Here is a 17592-nt window from a genome sequence, read left to right on the forward strand (position 1 = left end):
GACTTAAATGGACCTTTTGGTAAGGTATATCCTTGCTAAGCATCCTTCTTATTATTTTCTATCTCTTCCAACCTTAACCATTCTGTGATTCTGTGATCTTTTTCGAAAAGTCTTCCCATTTTTAAGCTTTTCATATGAACTTCTGTCAAATCTGCAGGTTTTATTGTTACATTGACTTTTCATGTTTGTCCTCTTCATTAACTGCTGGCATAGTGTTGTTGCAAGCAGTTGTTATTTTGCTATGTATTTATGTCTGGAACATGCATGTCTTTCTTTGATTACGCGTAGGTACTTGTGTATATATGGAAGACTCTGCAGTCATTTTATGATGTCACAGAATAACAATTTTATGTTAAGGTTGTATAGGTATATCTTTCTTAAAATTTTCTTTTTCTGTAACCTGCTAGTACACATGCTCACTGTTAAAAAATAAAGAAAATAATAAATAAATTGAGAAATATTTAGCTGTTCTTAGACACCGGTTATTCCTTTCAAGCAAGCATTTCTTTTCTGACCATGATACTTTGGTTTATTTTTCAATCATTTTTTTTTGGTTTTGAAATCTCTCCCATGGAGAGTTTCTATTACTTTATTTTCACATCCTGGCAAGATTAGTGCATTTGTTGTCTCTGGCAAGCATAAAGTTTGTGCACAGTAACTAGAAAGTTGCCTAAACCAATATTCGCAGTATGACTGTATTCCTGAAAAGCTGTTTCCAGTTTTCCTTTTGCTTATGAAATGTCATGCCTTCTTATTTTCCCTTGGATCAGCTTTGACCTATCTGATCAGCTGCACAAATTCTCACTGTTTCACCTTCTTCCTCCCGCAGTGCCCCCACGATTTGTGGTTCAGCCGAGCGACCAGGATGGCATATACGGGAAAGCTGTGATTCTCAACTGCTCCGCAGAGGGTTACCCTGTTCCTACTATTGTCTGGAAGTACTCCAAAGGTATGGATCATCTGTGAGCACCCCGGGCAGGAGGGATTAGATGTGGCTTTGTAATAGCTTATTTATCGGTAAGTTACTGGTATAAATTTCATGTTGTCAGCAGCTAGTAGGATACTGCAAGGGATATATCAGTTGTTCGCACTGTTCTTCTATAGTTTCACCCAGCACATGGTACTAACCTCTGTCACAGGTGCAAGGCTGAGCTATATGAATGTGGTTTAGCTCAGTGCACTTCCATGGAGCTCCGAATGTGTGCACGTGCGTGTGTGCGTGTGTGTGTGCAAATGTGCATGTGTGTTGGCTGCCCTCCCAGAGAGACTCGCAAAGAAAAGTAAGCCCGAGAGAGAAGAAATGCTGTTTTATTTGAGACAACCTTAAAACAAGGTTCACTGGTAGCATTTGGCTGCCTTTTTTTCCCTTTAAACTCCATGATAACATGGCCAATCATATCTTTTCAGCAAAGAAGAAAGGTCAGGTAGCATTAGCATAAGCAGTAATTCAGTATGTGCTTTACATAATGCTTTAACATTTTCTTCTCATGTAACAGAGCATTAAAACTGGCCCCACTTGACCCTAACTAACCATATGAAATTGACAGCTTTTTAATTAAAATGTGCTGCTTGCTAGATTGTGTCTTCCAGCCAGTTATCTGCTAGCTGGTGTTATCAAAAAAACCACAAACTCTCCGAGCTCTGTATCCTGTGCCCCTGAGTCAGCACTTTAGAGCTCTTTAAGCAAGCCCCAAATGACTTACAGACAGGGGCAAAAAAGGGTGTTTTTGAGAATGAGTCTTTATCTGATGGTTCCTAAGTTTCATTTGGAGAAAAATAGTGGTGGAAAAGAAACGATAATTTTAAAAACTGCTAATGCTGATACATGCCGATTTGGGGCAAGAAGGGCTCAGCCCTTGATCCCATTGATCTCAGTGGTAGATGGGATTTTAATTGTAACTATAGGTCACAGAAAGGCAGCTCAGTTTTATTTTGTTCCCGTGTTGAAGGAAGAGGTCAAGTCAGGCTAGCTGAGTTGTAGTTAACTGTGACGAGACAAGCAGCCCATGTTAGTGAAGGAAAAAAGGGAACAGTTTGATTTCAGGGATACTTTGCTCTCAAGTGGCATTTTTCTAAAGTTTCCTCTTAGCAGTTCTGAAGTTTGTAAGTCAGAGAAAGTTTTAGGTGCTTGATTTGAAGCAAAGTACAATTTGATGCAAAGCTGTCGAACTGTACTTTGAGTTTTTGGGCAAAATAACTCTAGGATATAAGGTCAGTATTTTTATTCTGTCTCTGCATTTTGCTAATGCATGCCTTCAGTTTCAATAGCTAGTCTAAGTGGAATGCAGCACACATACGTGGGCTATATAGTCCATCTTGCCTTAAAGAGGCACATAATATAATTGCTTTAGGGGCTGGGTTTGTCCCAAATTTTGAAATAATTACTGTGGTCAGGCCAGCAGGAGTGAAGCAATCAGGCCTTAGCTCATTTGTAGATCCCTCAGCAGAGTGAAAACGGCATCTGTGCATTTGCAAAGCAGTTAGGCTTGTAATGTTGGTGAACAAGAGGAGAGTCTGCTTTTTTGTGCATTGGGAAAGACATGTAGCAGATGTGTTGTTTCTGAAAAATAATGACACAGATTAATACAGGGACTCCCTAATCAGCACGAATGATTTTATTTTAGTCTTTTATGAGCAATAGTCACCCCACAGACTCCTCCATGCAGTTGCTGGTGATTAGTGGCTGTCGCTGCTCAAGAAGGACTTTGGAGCACCAGAAAAGATGCACATAATCCTGCGTGCATCCATGTGCATAAGAGATCTTTGAAGACTTTTATGCCATGTTTTATCCATTCAATGGACTATCCACAGAATGGGCAAAATTCTGCCTATGCTCAGGACTAGTGGTCCTTTCTTTTACTTGAACAACAAAAAGTTCCCCTTTTTTTGTGTGTGTGGAGAAATATAAGGGAATGTTTGCATTGGGCTATTTTGCCTGTCCTTTAGAGATATTAAAATTAGCGTTTTCCTACTAAAGGACAGAAAAAAAAGACTTATTAAAGAAAAAAAGCAAAAACAAACAAACCAAAACCAAAAAAAAAGAAAAAAAAAAGGAGGGATGTTATGCTTGTGACTAAAATAGCTGAAAAAAACTTTTTTCAGATGATTTTTCTGCAAACATTATCCCTTTAATATTTCTAAGTTCACAGTATCAGCCCTGGGAACCTTCAGTGTAACTGCCAGTCTCCAGAGCAAATCTGTTAGAACTAGAAGAATTTTAGTATTCATGTCAGGCCTTTTTTTTTTTTTTAACATTCAAGATGTTATATTCTAGGTTGTTATAGCTTACTATTTTATCCTAAATCATTGGCCATCGTATTTATTCATTGTATTTCCTGCTGGGCCAACTCAGCCAACTGCTGTAATTAATGTTGACAGATATCAACTTCATGTACAGAAAATAGTAAAAGAGAATTTCCTTGAAGAAGAAGTATGATTTCTCTTAAAAATCCCCTTCCTACTGCCAAACTGTGTTGTAAAATCCCTGTCACAAGAACTATACCTTAATATGCATTTGCAGAATTTCTAATGCTGGAGGAACTTGAACTTGTGGTGGACAGTGTGACATTATTTTATTGTAATAATAATTTTATTATAATAAGTTAGCTAATTAAAAGCTATCCCTTATTCCCTAGATCACCCAGAAGTAGCTTTAACACAACCATTCAGAACTGAAACTGCGTCCTTTCACATTTGGAATATGATTAATGCTCTGACGCTCGTCCACGAATCATCAGATACTACATCCAGTAGCTTCGCTGAATGATTTTTGCTCCACTTGCTTTCTGTGTTGATTAGGAGCAGTTCGTCCAGCCACAATTTTAAAGGATAAAACAGCTATTCTCTGTATTTCTATTTAGTATCTGCTATATGCAAGCAGAGTAGGAGGAAACTGAAGACTCATCCTTTGCCTGGACCTTCCTCTGGGATAGGGCAAAAAGGTGCTGCCTAATACACTTGTAAATTGGTCATCCAGAACACGTGAGAGAAAAAAAATATGCAAGTTCCATGTGGCTGTGTCCAACCAGCTGTCATTTCTGCCAAAATGTGTTATCTTAGAGAGTTTAGGTGTGTGTCTAGCGTGAACAAATCATGGAGTTCAACAGATTGTTTCTATCTTAAATTTGTATTAAGATTGTTTTTTTCCTGAAAGCAAAGTCGATGCAGAAACTTTGGTTTTCTGTGTTTTTATGGACTTTCAATTATTATGAAATGAGGTGCCTTATGCCTTATCGGTGTGTTTTGAGATTTTTGTTTGTTTCTTTCTTTGTAATTTTTTTAAACAGTCTGAATGAATACCGGCCCCAGACATGGCAGAGCAGAGATTTTAGGTGTCATCAGTCAGTCAGCTGCAGGAGGAAAGAGGCAACACAGTCACTGGTGTGTTTTTCCACGTCACCTAGAGTTTAGTAAACAAGGTCCTAGAGGTCCCTTGAGTATTCCATGTTTACTACAACAGACATCCCTCTTAGTCATAAGAAATGCATTTGGTGTATGCATAAGGGATGTATAGCTCTGTGACTGTTCAGCTGTAATAGTCAATAATTTATCAACCTCTAAATGTACAACAAATGTGCCTTTTTACCCATGAGCTGTTCACAAATCTCTTTCATTCTCACTTTTTTCCTTCCTGGTTCCATGCCCACTTCATTCTCCTTTTGCCTTCCTTAACAAAATGGGCAAATTATTTATTATTCTCACCAAATAATATGCTTGGTAAGTCTTCCTTCCTTTCCACTTAATAAGTTCAGGTTTGGCAAGGATCAATGCCATTTGTTCTAGTGATCCCCCAAACAAACTGCATTTTACTTGAATCGAGCCTCTAAGAATAGGAAGCTGCTTCTTACTTATTTATAAAAAGAAAAAAAGAGACCCTTTCCTTCCTAACTGACCTTTTTTTTGTGTATGTGTGTGGTGGTCCTGCGTTAGGTGCCGGCGTTCCTCAGTTCCAGCCGATTGCATTGAATGGTCGTATCCAGCTTCTCACAAATGGCTCCTTGCTGATTAAACATGTGTTGGAAGAAGACAGTGGATACTACCTCTGCAAGGTCAGCAATGATGTGGGAGCAGACGTCAGCAAGTCCATGTACCTCACTGTTAAAAGTAAGAACTAAAACACTTCTCTGATCCAGATATTACACTGAGTGAAAAAGGCTTGTCTACTGCCTCCCCAGTTGAGAGGGGGGAAGGTTGTTTTTTTGTTGTTTTAAATTTAATATTGATATTCAGCTGCATGCGGTAGTGCTTAGAAAGTCAGTATGAATAACAAAAAGTAGTGCTTAGGAGAGAGAGAAAAGATGACAAAAATTAAAAGGGTTAACATCTAGTTTCAAGTATTTTTACCATTTTTATGAGATACAATTCAGTAACAAAAGGGAAGTGATATAATTCTTTGGTCAAGGTCAAAAAACAACAAAAGAGAAATATCACTATTATCTATTAAAAATAATCACAGAAGTGGAAGAAATTTGGATAAAAATACTTTATCAAATCTCTAGATACTCTAAGGTGCAATTATAGTGGTCACTTTAACTTTGCCACTGACAGCTGACTTTCAGAAAATATATCTCAGAATTCTATCAGGACTGGGATGTATACACAATCACTGTCTTCTTTACTTCCTAAGGTCATCTAAGGCCCAGTTTTAAGGTGTGTGTTAGCTGCAGCTCCCACAAATGTAATTATAGCAGAGAATATAGAGAAAACTCTATGAAGAAATGCTGTAGAGATGATAAGAAAGTGAAAAAGAGACTACTGGCATGGCAGCAAACCAGGTATGCCAGGTCCCAGGTGACTTATTAGACCAGTAGTGACAGAGGTCACCAAGGCATGCACTTTCATGCCTGCAGGATTTTTGCAGATTGACTGAGTGCTTTGAAGTTGTGGCATGCCAATTAGCTTGGCAAAGCTTTACCCTTGAAGTAAAAAGACATAAAAGACAAAGACTTTTTTTTCCCCCAAAAGGAAGAAAAATCCAATGTATTTCCTTTTGGAGAGCTATATTTTACACGACTAACATTTGTGTTTACAAGTGTTGTTCACTCGTTTGTTTTAATGTCAGAGAATGAATGATTGCAAGTTCTTTGAAAGGAAGAGTGTCACTTGTATTAGATGTGCAAGTCCCAGCAGCTCAAATGTCTTTTCAACTCTGATCTACCATAACTGCCTCGGTCTTCTCAAAGAATAACATGATATTCAAAATCTCTCCAGCAAATGAATGATTGCAGATTTTTTTGAAGGAGGAAAAGTACCAGTTTCTGTGGCTGCCATAGCTGACCATTTTTGGACCAGTCTACAAGCGCGGTAGTGACATGCTGCTGTAATATGCTACAGAAAAACAGCTTTCCTCTTGTTGGCAGCTATGCACAGTGCCTGTCTGATCACTGCATGCAGTTTCATGTGTGATAAAAGAGCATCCCTTATCAAATAAGAGCAGGAGCTTCCCTGGAGAGTCAGTTACTGTTTGAATCTAATGAAAACCCCTCCGGCTGTGAGATAGCAGGCCTGCACGCGTGTGCAGTCCCGCACATCCACACTAGCACACAGACAGCTCCAAGCATGGCTATTAGAGCAAATGCTGCTGGGATGCAGAGGTGTGCAGGGCATCAAGAGACATTGCCCTAGCCTTAAATCAAGCACTCATTAATGACGAGCTACTTTGGGGAGTGACTTGAGCGGAAGAGGGTCATGGTAGGCCTCTGGTATTGCTGGATCCCCAGCTCTCCTATCATTTTTATGACTGGCATTTCAGCAAGTGATGTGACTCCAAACTAAGGGCCTGTAGCTGCTTTTTTCCCCCAAGTACTGTATCCTGAGCTCTGTTGTTTATTTAATTATTTATTTATTTATTTTCTCAGTGACTCCCTTTCCCTCTCCCTCACAAACTGGTTTCTAGACTCTTGTCATCAGGGATAGCCCTACTGCCAGACAAAACGCTCAGACGTCTCTTGTGAAACTCCCGGTTTCATCACACGATGCTGGATAGTGCGCTGCCTTGCTCCACAAGGTTAGCTCAAATGCCCCCTTTTTCAGAGGCAGAAGGTGATGAAATGCGGTCGTTCCCAGGTGACAAAGCTGGTAAGAAACACCCATCTGGAATATAACAAAGATTAACATAAATATGTCATGGAGATTTCCTTATGATATATTGGCCTCCTGTCTTCCTTCGATCTATATGCAGATCATCAACACACAGGTCAAACAACAGTAGCTGAGATAATCTGAAAAAAGCTGTTAGTGGCTTAGACAAAACTTAGCTGAAGATATTTACCTTTGTTGTCAAAATGGCTTTTTATTGGTAGTTCAGGGGTAGCAAGAATAAACATTGGCCTTTATGACTTAAACATACCTTTATGACTTGCTGTGTCCAAAATGATGACTTATTCTGAATATAAATGTAGCTCATTCAAAAGCTAAAAAAACAACTCAGCTTACTTAACAACTCAAAGCTATGAAGGAAATGGTTGTAATTCTAGTTACACCTTTATTTAGTGTCTCAGAATGGTATTATTTCATGACACCTTCACCTCAGAGAAGTGCTCCAACTTTTTGATGGTCAGCGATCATATGAGGAGGGAGTACGAAGAAAAAATAATGAAAGGTAGAGATTTGAATACTGAAAAAAGTATGAAGAAAAAGAATTGCTGGAGTCAATACTGAATCAGAAATCACAGTGCTAGAATGAAAGCTGTGAAAGTAAAGAATCTGCACTTAGGAGTTGTTTAGCTCTTTTTCCTTTAGAAATGAACATAAAGATCATGATTGGTGATTTTCTTTCTTTCCTTCTGAACCAAAGATATACAATTCTTGAATGCTACATTCAGCAAGACTCAGAATATTAGAAAACTGTAAGAGAGACCTGGAATAAGAAATCTAGTGCTGTCTTGAGAAATGACTTCAGGTGTTTGGGATCAGAAGACTTCTAAAGAATTCCTAGAAAAGATAATGAGCTTTTAACATGAAGGGAAGATCTAAAGTTATTTAAAGGTTGCCTGGGAGTCACGGGGGAAGAGATGTCTGCTTAAAATGGACTGCTTGCCTGCCTTCATCTGAATAAATGTCACACTTCCTAATGCCACTTTAGAGGCTATATATAACATGATAAAACAGTATTGTGAAAATATTCCCACCTGAAAAGCAAGCTTTCAGTAAGGTCTGTTATGTCCCTATGTAAATAATCTGTTAGAGGCAGTCATGTTAGCCCTCATGACTTATTGTCATGTTAATCCTGACTTATTAGTCCATTACTTATTTCCGTGTCAGCATGGAGACTGAGAAGTTTTAATTTGATCACCAAAATATTTTCAACAAATCCTGTCTGCCAGTAAAACAGAATTCACCTTTCTCTCAACTTTGCTTAACTAATTGTGTTAACATAATTAATGCATAAATCTAAAGCTACATGCTTCACCCAGACCCACACCTCCTTCCAGCAGGAACATACTAATCCCCGTTAATACTTTTTAATGCCAAATGTCACCCCTTACACATTAAAAGAAACAAACAAAACAACAACAAAAATCTTTTAGTTATAATGCATTGTTTAGCTATAACAAGAGCTTGGTAGAATAACTGGAAAAGCAAAAAAAAAAAAAGCTATTTGGGAAAGGAAGTCTCATCTCAGTGCGGAAGGGAGTCCAGTGCTGTGCTGCTGCATCTGCCCTGGGTCTCCACTGAGGCAGTTTGCCCTGCTGTGTCTCTGTTGCCTTGTCAGTCCTGTCTGTTTGCATCATGACTTCCTCGAGGCTGGGTTTGTTTCTCTCCATCTCCATGCAACTTGTGGAACAAAGAGGCCCCGATTGTAAAACTAGCTCCTGCTGCATGAGAAATAAAAGATAATAGCACAATTATAATTATAATTATAAATATAATTATAAGCACAAACCAAATCCCAATGAAGATACTTTGGAAGGGTTATTTTGAAATGAAGTTCTTTCTTCTACTGCTAGCTAACTCTTGATTCACTACATTGTAATGAAGCCCCACAGTACTGGTTTATTAAAATGGTAGGAGTCTATGTGTGGCTTCCTCTGTGAAACTCTCTGGGCAGGGACCCTTCCCCTGGGACCAGTTAAATGAGTTTGCTTTTCCCACAATGTCTGCCATAATGCCAGTGCACCATGATGGAGAACTTCATCTGAGTGTTTGGGAACATAATTCCTTATTAAGAATACAGGAACTACTTTTCCTTGTGTGAGAAAAGAATAGCATTTATATGTAGATGCTGGCTTTTCATTTATGTCCAATTTCTCCTCCAAAATGCATGTATCCCACCAGACATGGGTAAGGGTAGCTTTGCCTGTTCGACATTTGCAGAATAGATTACCTGTGATATGTTGTAAAGTAAGATAAAACTCACCATCCCTAACACCTTCAAAAAATGCTTGTAGAAAGAACAGCAATCATACTGTGTCAAATTCACCGGAGTCCAGCTATACTGATACAGCTTAATGTGGCTGTGTTCTATTTTTCACAGTGTCATGGTCTCTAGATACTGTTTTCCATGGCAAAACAAAGCAAATCTCCCAGTCTGATTGGGTACTCTGTTTCACTGGTTTCTTCCTGTAGTCTTCACCGATCTTTAAACAAAGGGCGTTTTTATTGATTTACTTATTCATCCTTATTTTCTGCTACCACAGGTAGGCTGCATTTTTACCTCATGGGCAAACTGGGCAAAAATTTTGAGCTGGGTTACTTGCATATGTCATAAGAATTAAGGGGTAAACCGAGGTACAGAATAACAAAAATAAGTTTAGTGAACTGAATGTGCTCATATGTCCCGAAGTCTTTCTCATGATCTGGCCAGATGCTTCCATATTTTTGCCCTTACTCACATCCCAGGCAGCTTTGTCTTTAAAACCTATTTCTTGGCTAACAAAGACAAAATCCTTGCTACATAATGAGAATATGTGCAAACTGCCATAGAGCTAAGTTCTAATTTCCAAGTCAGTGGTGATGGATGGTAATATCCTCTATCTGTTTTAATTACTTATTTATTTTCCTTAAATGCACAAACTAAAAGAAGCTGTAGGAAAGCTCCAGTAAATCTCAGAAACATGAAAATGTTCCCCAGACACAAGTACTTTCTCTTGTTAGTATAACAGCACGGTTTTTTCCCTAATGAGGTCCTCCCACTATGAGAAATGAACAAGGCTTGAATGCTGTTTTCTGCCTTTTCAGACCATTGGCGCAGCTTTGATTTAAGGACTCGTGCTTTAATCACCCATCATGTGTCATTACCCCGACAGGCGGCAGCAGCCACAAGATACAAGCTCCAATAAATTGCACTGAAAATCGCTGAAGCGATCCTTTGTTGATTTTCCTTTACAGCTATTCAATGGCAGATCAGCTGTCATAACAACACAGTGCCTGTGGCAACAGGGTGAAATTAAACGTGAAGTATGTTCAAGGTAGCTGGTAGAAAGCTGGAATATCCTTTTTTTTATTTTTTTTTTTTTTTCCCTGTGCATTCAAATGCTCTTTGCTTCTCTCAGAAATGCCAAGCCTGTGGCAATTGGCTAAAACGAATGCTGTCTCTTGTAAGATAATTGCCAGATGCACTGCGGTACAAATATTCAAGCACTTTTGTATGCAAATCTCTGCAATACTCTCACTTAAGAAAAGGGAGGGAGTCAGAATGTTTCTCTGGCTCTCTCTCTTTTTCAAGAACCTTTTTCTAATTGGATGCAAAGAGGAAAAGAAAATAGCAGCCCTTTTTCTTGCCTTCAGGCCGGCTGCACAGCAATGTTGCTAGCAGGAAGGTGAAACATAAATGTCTCTCCAGATACCCTGCTGAATCTTTTCCATTTGTATCCACAATATCATATTTGTTGGCGATTTTTTGCAGGATAGTTGCCTCTTGCTTCCTTCAGATTTATAGCGACCAAAAAACAACATTCAAAATAAAGCATAAGTGGGTTTTTTGTTTGTTTGTTTTGTTTGCCAAAAATGGTCTTTCTGTTAAAATTTTGCTAGAAGAGACAGAATATTAAGGCTTTTTTTTTTTTGTAAAAACAACCTATTTAGCAAAATTACAATTATTTCATCTTTAGAATACCACCATATCTCCACTTTTCCTTGATGCCTCCTAACACACAGGATTCCCTTGCTGATGTACTGTTTCCTTACATTACTGAACATGTGAGTTAAACTTAAAGACAGCCCAACTATAAGTATTTTAAAGGCATGCCCTGAACACATCTTTTGTCCTGTTAAATGATCAGTTTACACAGAGAAGGTGTTATGTTGCTCTCAGACTGCAGTGAGCTCATGTGGATGTTTGGCCTGCTGTGGTCAGGAGCCCTCTGAGCAGCCGGGGTCATTTCTGAGCAAGGATTGCAGATCCTTCATCTTTACATGTTTGGGTACTGCTGAAACAAAAATAGGAATGTATTTCTGCTTCACTTTTCTCCTCCATTGGAGACACTGGGGTTACAGTGATGGCTACAAGCTGGGTAGATAGTCCATTCACAGCAACTTTCAGCAAGCAAGCAAGACCAAATATTTTGGCTTATGGTATTTGCCATAATACTGCAAATTCCATGCTGCTAGAATATAATAAACTGGCAATCCTGAAAGGCTTCTATCTTAAAGGAAATATTTTGGAAATTATTTCCACAAGGTTTCCTTCAGAGACTGGGGAGAGACCTCTGGGGCAAGAGGGGCTGGTCCCAGCCCTGCTGCCTCCTTTGGGAGCAATGGCAGGCTCAGAAAAGAGTGCTTAGAGCAGCTGAGCATCACCCTAGCAGATATGAAGTCCATTTGGGACTGGATGTAATGGGATTTAGTGGTTCTAGTGATATTTGCCAAAAGAATATGGAATTAGAAAATGGAGAGAGAAATGAGTAAACATGAAAATCTCAACATTTATCTGAGAAATCCTTATCAAAATGCACCATACTTAAACAGCTAAGACTTTTTTTTCTGGTGTCTCCATAAGTAGTAAACTAGGCAAATTACAGAGTGGTTTTAAATTCTCCTGAAAGTCAGCTACACAGTGATGTGTCACGACAGTGCTCTAAGTTATTTTCCTTATTATTAATCCCTGTAGTAGACAAATAATGGCTAATCACTACCCATGTCCATAACTCAGTAGTGATATTTACTGGTTTGCACAGACCGATTTCAAATACAGCACGTATATAGGCTTATTTTTCTTACATATTTACTTTAAGGGGCTGACTCCCTGAATTACCATACTCCTGTTTTTTTAAACCAAACAATTTTACTTAGCTTGAAACCTCCAAAAAGCTAGCTGCTTTAGTCCTGTGTTTCCTTTCCTTTTCTCTTCCATGTCAGCTCCTTTCTTTTCTCTCTGCTTAGCCATGCTAAGTTTAAGGCACATGTCATTTATCTTCATAATCATGTTCTAGCTGGATGCTCTTACAGCTCCCTGCCCATTTCAGAGATCCCCATTATTATTCCTAGATGTTTTCAGGATTTGCAGAATGCTATTTAAAGAGCAACAGTAATGGTGAGAGCGTTAAATTACTAAATTTCTCCTGTACTTAGAATGGAATAACCACAGTCTTTTTCAGCACAAGATTTATGTTTCAGAAGGTCATTGGCTATTTTTGATTATTGTGTGTTGTCCTAGAAACAGAACCGTAATGCTCAGTTTAATTAATTTTGCATTTAGGGTCATTAATGAGATTTTTTTTTATTCTCCATCAGAGATTGTGATTTTGTTCTTTAATTAATATTTGTATTAATATCTTTCCTCCATAGCTGATTTTTTTCTGTGCCTTCAGTTTGGTGTAAAGATTATTTTTTGCATAAAAAGGAAAGAAAGAGACGTTGATTTTTGAGAAGCAAAATTAAGAAATTCGCAATATCTTAAAAAAAAATCCTAGGATATACCCTCCAAGTGACCAGAATCCACTGGAGTACCAAGTGACACAGATACCAAATCAGTTACCATATATTTTGCTGTGTAATTCTCAGTAGCAATAGGAAAATGTAAAAACAGTAGTTTATATGCAAATATTTTATGCTTTTGATGAGAAGAGCATATTTCTTTTTAAATATCACATCAAATGTCGCTATTAGACAAAGACAATCTCATATAACTGCTTCCATCAGAGCAATTTTAAGCATCTCTTAAAGGAGGCAATTTTGTCTTCAGACATAAAGGAAGTGTCATTTTTGCAGTACTTTCTTTCTCTCTTCAAAAAATAGTTTTTCAAGAGTTATATGGTAGTTTTGATCATAACTGTTCTTGAAAATCCTATGATGATACTCCATATGAATACTGTTGATAGATTCTCTGATAATCAACATAAGAACAAAAACTAAGTTTACATTTGGAAGCACACAAAAGAAAAAACCCAAAATTCAAGATAGAACAGCTGTCAGCAAGCTGGAGATGCTGTACATGGAATAATTTAAGACATTGTTTCTTACACTCCTTCTTGTTGTGAATTTGTCAGATACAATCAGATTGAAGGATTTGCAAATGCTGATTTTCTTTCAGCAGCCTATATGTGTTTATTCTCAGGGAAACAGGTTTCCTTGGTCCTAAATTGTACTCCTAACCATCCTCTGCATCAATACGTGAGCTTTCATTCACACCATTCTTTGAAATACTTGCTCAGTAGGCGATACCTGAGCATATCTCAATCATCTGGTGCATTTTCATTCCTTAGGAAAATGAAAAAGGAATCTCTGTGTCCACTTACAACCACAGCAATTGGTTTTGCTGCATCTTTATAGTTTAGACAACTAAAGAATCATGCCTCCATTTTTGGATAAATCTTGATAGGAACCTGCAGGGTTAAGAAATGAATCGATTAAATCTGTCAAACCAGGAGTTAATGAAAGAATGAGCTCTTGCTGTTATTCTAATTACATATAATTAATCTAACCCAATCAATTTTTTAACTGTCTCCACAGAATAATTAGTCGTACATTCACTTTTCTTTTTCATTTCCATCTGAGTTTTGACTGTTTCCATTTACCCTGTAGGAAGTGTGTTCTCCCAACATTATGTATGAAATTATGAAATTCATTTTACTTTCTGTAGCATCATTTATTCAGCGTTTAACTTCCATCTGGCAAATTCATCGTAGCCCCGAGGAAGCAGTATCATGTAAATGTATGGATGTAGATACATACAACCAAATTTAAAAAAGAAAAATGATTCTTCAGTGAGAAAACAAATGCTGTTATTCCAAATCATTCACTAAAGATAGTGAGATTTGGGTTTGACTGATGAGATACTATTGCTATTAAAGTGTTTACTTTGCTTTAAAATTCAGAAACATTGCTGGTGTCTTTGGAAAAGGGTAAATAACATTATCAGTTAGAAATTTTGATGTTTATGAAAGTTGCCCATTGTACACATCTATCACTAAAACAGAGCAATTTGTGCAGTAGAAGTGGTGCATGCGATTCCTGTTATGAAATTGTTTTAACTGTGGTAGCTGTAAGTCCCCACCACAACAAATTCCCTCATGCAAGCTAATGTGTGCATTCTCGGGTAATCTCAAAGTTGCCCAGCATAGGCAAGGCAAAGAGGTTACAGTATAAACTCCCACTTTTATAATTGAAAATTTTGCTGGATGTCTCTATACTTTGCTCTGAAAAATGCCATGTGGTGCCATTATCATGTAAAAGCCCAGGGAGCTGTCATTCTCTTTCTGACTTGTGTAAATCACAAGGTTCAGCATATGGCGGGAGAGGCTGCTTTTGGGTTGAGTTCATTGTTGTTTTTAAACTTGGCGTAAACATTTAAGAAAAAGCCTATCCACATATATTGCATGCCATACTCAGTAAGTACGTGTAATCAAGCTCCAATGTTATTAGGATGTGCTTAGCAAATTTTGTAGTTCATCCTTACAAATGAATAGTAAAACATCAATTAAGATCAATAGTCTGGCATTCAGTCAATGATGCAAGTTTTTTTTAGTCCAGTCTCCTACTTCTGACACTTTTTGGAATTGACTAAAATCCATTCTCAGGTCATTGTCAGCAACTTAAAAAGAACATTTTTCTCCCAAGTGATGTACAGTTTTGAGCTGTACCTGACAAACTACCCTCCTCCTGCCTCTGTCTCCCTCCTCACAAAGGACAAAGGTTTTCAAAGATGAAATATCTTTTCTGGAAGTTAGCTGATATAAAATTGTGACCAAAACTTGTGTGCATGTGTGTGTGTGAGAGAGATAATAACAGAGGTACTACATAAAAACATTTTGTTGCATCTCTTCAGATCAGTAGAAAGATCATCCCGTAGATGGGTATTTTTTCCTGACTTTTAATTACTAGTCATCCGTTTTGGTAATTGCACACACACAAATGCCATATTGCAGTAAGATTTTATTTCTGATCTTATCTTGAAACTGTCTTTTTAAATGACTACCTATTACTGTAAATGTTCCATAAGAAAGCATTGTTTCTCTCTTTGCAATGCAGCATATCACTATTGCACCTACTACTGGTAGAAGTTGGCTCCTTGCCATGTACTTAAAGCCATAAACCCATACTTTCAGCAAGGAAAAACTCCAGCTATCAGTTTTTTAAGTGGTGACTTGTCAAGCCGACATAAAGAAGAACAGACCTTTCATAAATGGTTGCATATTGCTGTTGAAAATCTAATTACTGTTTGCTAAATGCTGATCTCTGAGACTTAAATAACAGTTAAATGAAGTTCCTAGCATTTAAGGAGAGTGAGCAAGCATTTAAATGATAAAGACCATTGCAGGAGTGCGTAACAATCCTGGGTGCCCTCAGGATTTTTGCTGACTCCATGGAGCATTTCTGTCTATTCTCAGCCATTTTTGGAGGAAAGTACCAGTGGATAGACTGATGCAAATAAGAGTTCAGAATTTTGAATATTTATTCTGTTCTTGCCTTTCTGTGTTGGCCTTTTTCAGAGCTTCCCAGCAGAATTCTTTTTCTAGTCCTGCGTCCTTTAGTAGAAAGGTAGTAGAAATCCCAAAGCACTTAAAGTGGAATCCAGATAACTTAAGAAAAGAGAGAAGCAAACTGGCAAGAAGGAATAACAATCTGGCAAGATGCTCTGTTTAGCTTGATTGGGATCACTGGGGCTCCCTTTGCTGCTGTGATCCACTCTTAACCATTGCTCTCTAGTTATTTCACTTGTTAAAGTACTGTAACAATGAATCAGGCTCCTTTCTGGAAGAAGGGGCTCAAACATGCTCAAATCAGGTTAGCATGGATGAGCAAGTGGCTAGGCATCTGCTGAGCCGTGGTGGGTATCCATGTGTGTGCCTAGCATCAGGCAATCGCAAAGCCATTGCTCAGCAATTAAAGAGGTTAAATTTCCTCCCATTTGCTGTGGGCAGGCATATGGGCTTGGGCATTTATCATGGCTTGGCTGACACACGGTAAGTTCTTTAGCTGCTATAGGCAGTCTGCTTATGCACTAGCATGTATATAGCAATATAGTTGAATGCAGTCTTCTGCAATTCCCAATAAAGTATCTTGTGCATATTCAAGATTATTTCTGGTTTTGCTGATTACTCTGATAGTAACATTACATAGCTGTAATTTTTTCAAGAGAACATTTTTTTTTTCTGGACTTTTTGCAGTAAAAAAGAATGAACATCAGAATGGGCAAATGCAGGCCAAAGCATAAACTTGAAATAAATGATGCCCTGGATCCTGCATATGATTGAGGAAGCTGTATGTATAAAACATAGGAACTTGAAAGCACAACAAATATAACCCAGAGTCATCAATGGATACTTTAGCCTACTTTTAGGGGATACATCATGTATTTTCAGCTTGCTTGTGGCAAGATAGCTTGATTTGCCACTGAATTAACCTGCTCTTCACACAGTGTGACATAAACTAACCTAGTGAAAGCTATGTTTATACTGAAATGAGAGTGACCTCAAGGGGAGCTATACTGGAATGCTTGTGCATTCTAAATTCCCTTGGCTTGCCTTATGCCAGAATAGTTTACTTGTATAAATGAAGGAATATGTCCAGGGATAGATGCACCATGCTATATGAAATCTTTTAAATCATCTAACAGGATCTGCAGGATCTGTACTCTTTTTGATATTCTTCTTTCTGCCTGTTTTCGTAAAGCCAGTGTAGGTATTTTTCTCCCAAGAACCCATCAGCTACCTACCTGGAAAGATGTCATTCTTGAGATAATGATCTGAGGAGGCAGGGGAGTTTCTTTAATTCTTATACTTCCAAGAAGTTTATGATGTGGATACTGAATCCATTTAATTTACATTTTAGCAAGATGGTACGTGAAAAAATTTCAGAGCATTCATGCACATCATGTAATTGCTTTAACTCAAACTATGTATGTACCTTGTGATGTTTTCTGAGAAAAAATGTGTCTTTGCTGTAAATCTGATTTATTTGGCATTTCTTACTATTCCTTTAGTGACTTTTTTTAAAAAATACATTAGATAACCACTTTATATGTCCTTCCACGTGAGAGAAAAAAATCTGTATTTGCAAATACATACAGAGTTTGTATGAAAAATGATAGCATGATTATGCAAAGTGTGTGGGTCTTTTATTGTCAATGTATGCATGTACTTTCTCTGTAAAGTAAAAAATATGCATGCACATACATAAACATGAATACTCAATGTAAAAGGAACTTTATAA

At 37.9% G+C, this 17592-nt stretch overlaps 1 protein-coding gene across 2 annotated transcripts in view; it reads left to right on the forward strand.

Annotated features, from left to right (window-relative positions):
• The window catches only part of DSCAM (DS cell adhesion molecule), a 367604-nt gene that overhangs the window by 225030 nt on the left and 124982 nt on the right, over positions 1 to 17592 (forward strand). For both annotated transcript variants that reach the window (XM_088539324.1, XM_088539325.1), the window contains 2 exons: positions 830 to 949; positions 4930 to 5103. In XM_088539324.1, the coding sequence (XP_088395450.1) occupies positions 830 to 949; positions 4930 to 5103 (294 nt within the window). The remainder of the gene's footprint in view (positions 1 to 829; positions 950 to 4929; positions 5104 to 17592) is intronic.

Source organism: Tinamus guttatus, unplaced genomic scaffold (assembly GCF_059628265.1).
Source record: "Tinamus guttatus ecotype Peru unplaced genomic scaffold, ASM5962826v1 Tinamus_guttatus_pri_ptg001602l, whole genome shotgun sequence".
Taxonomy (NCBI): domain Eukaryota; kingdom Metazoa; phylum Chordata; class Aves; order Tinamiformes; family Tinamidae; genus Tinamus; species Tinamus guttatus.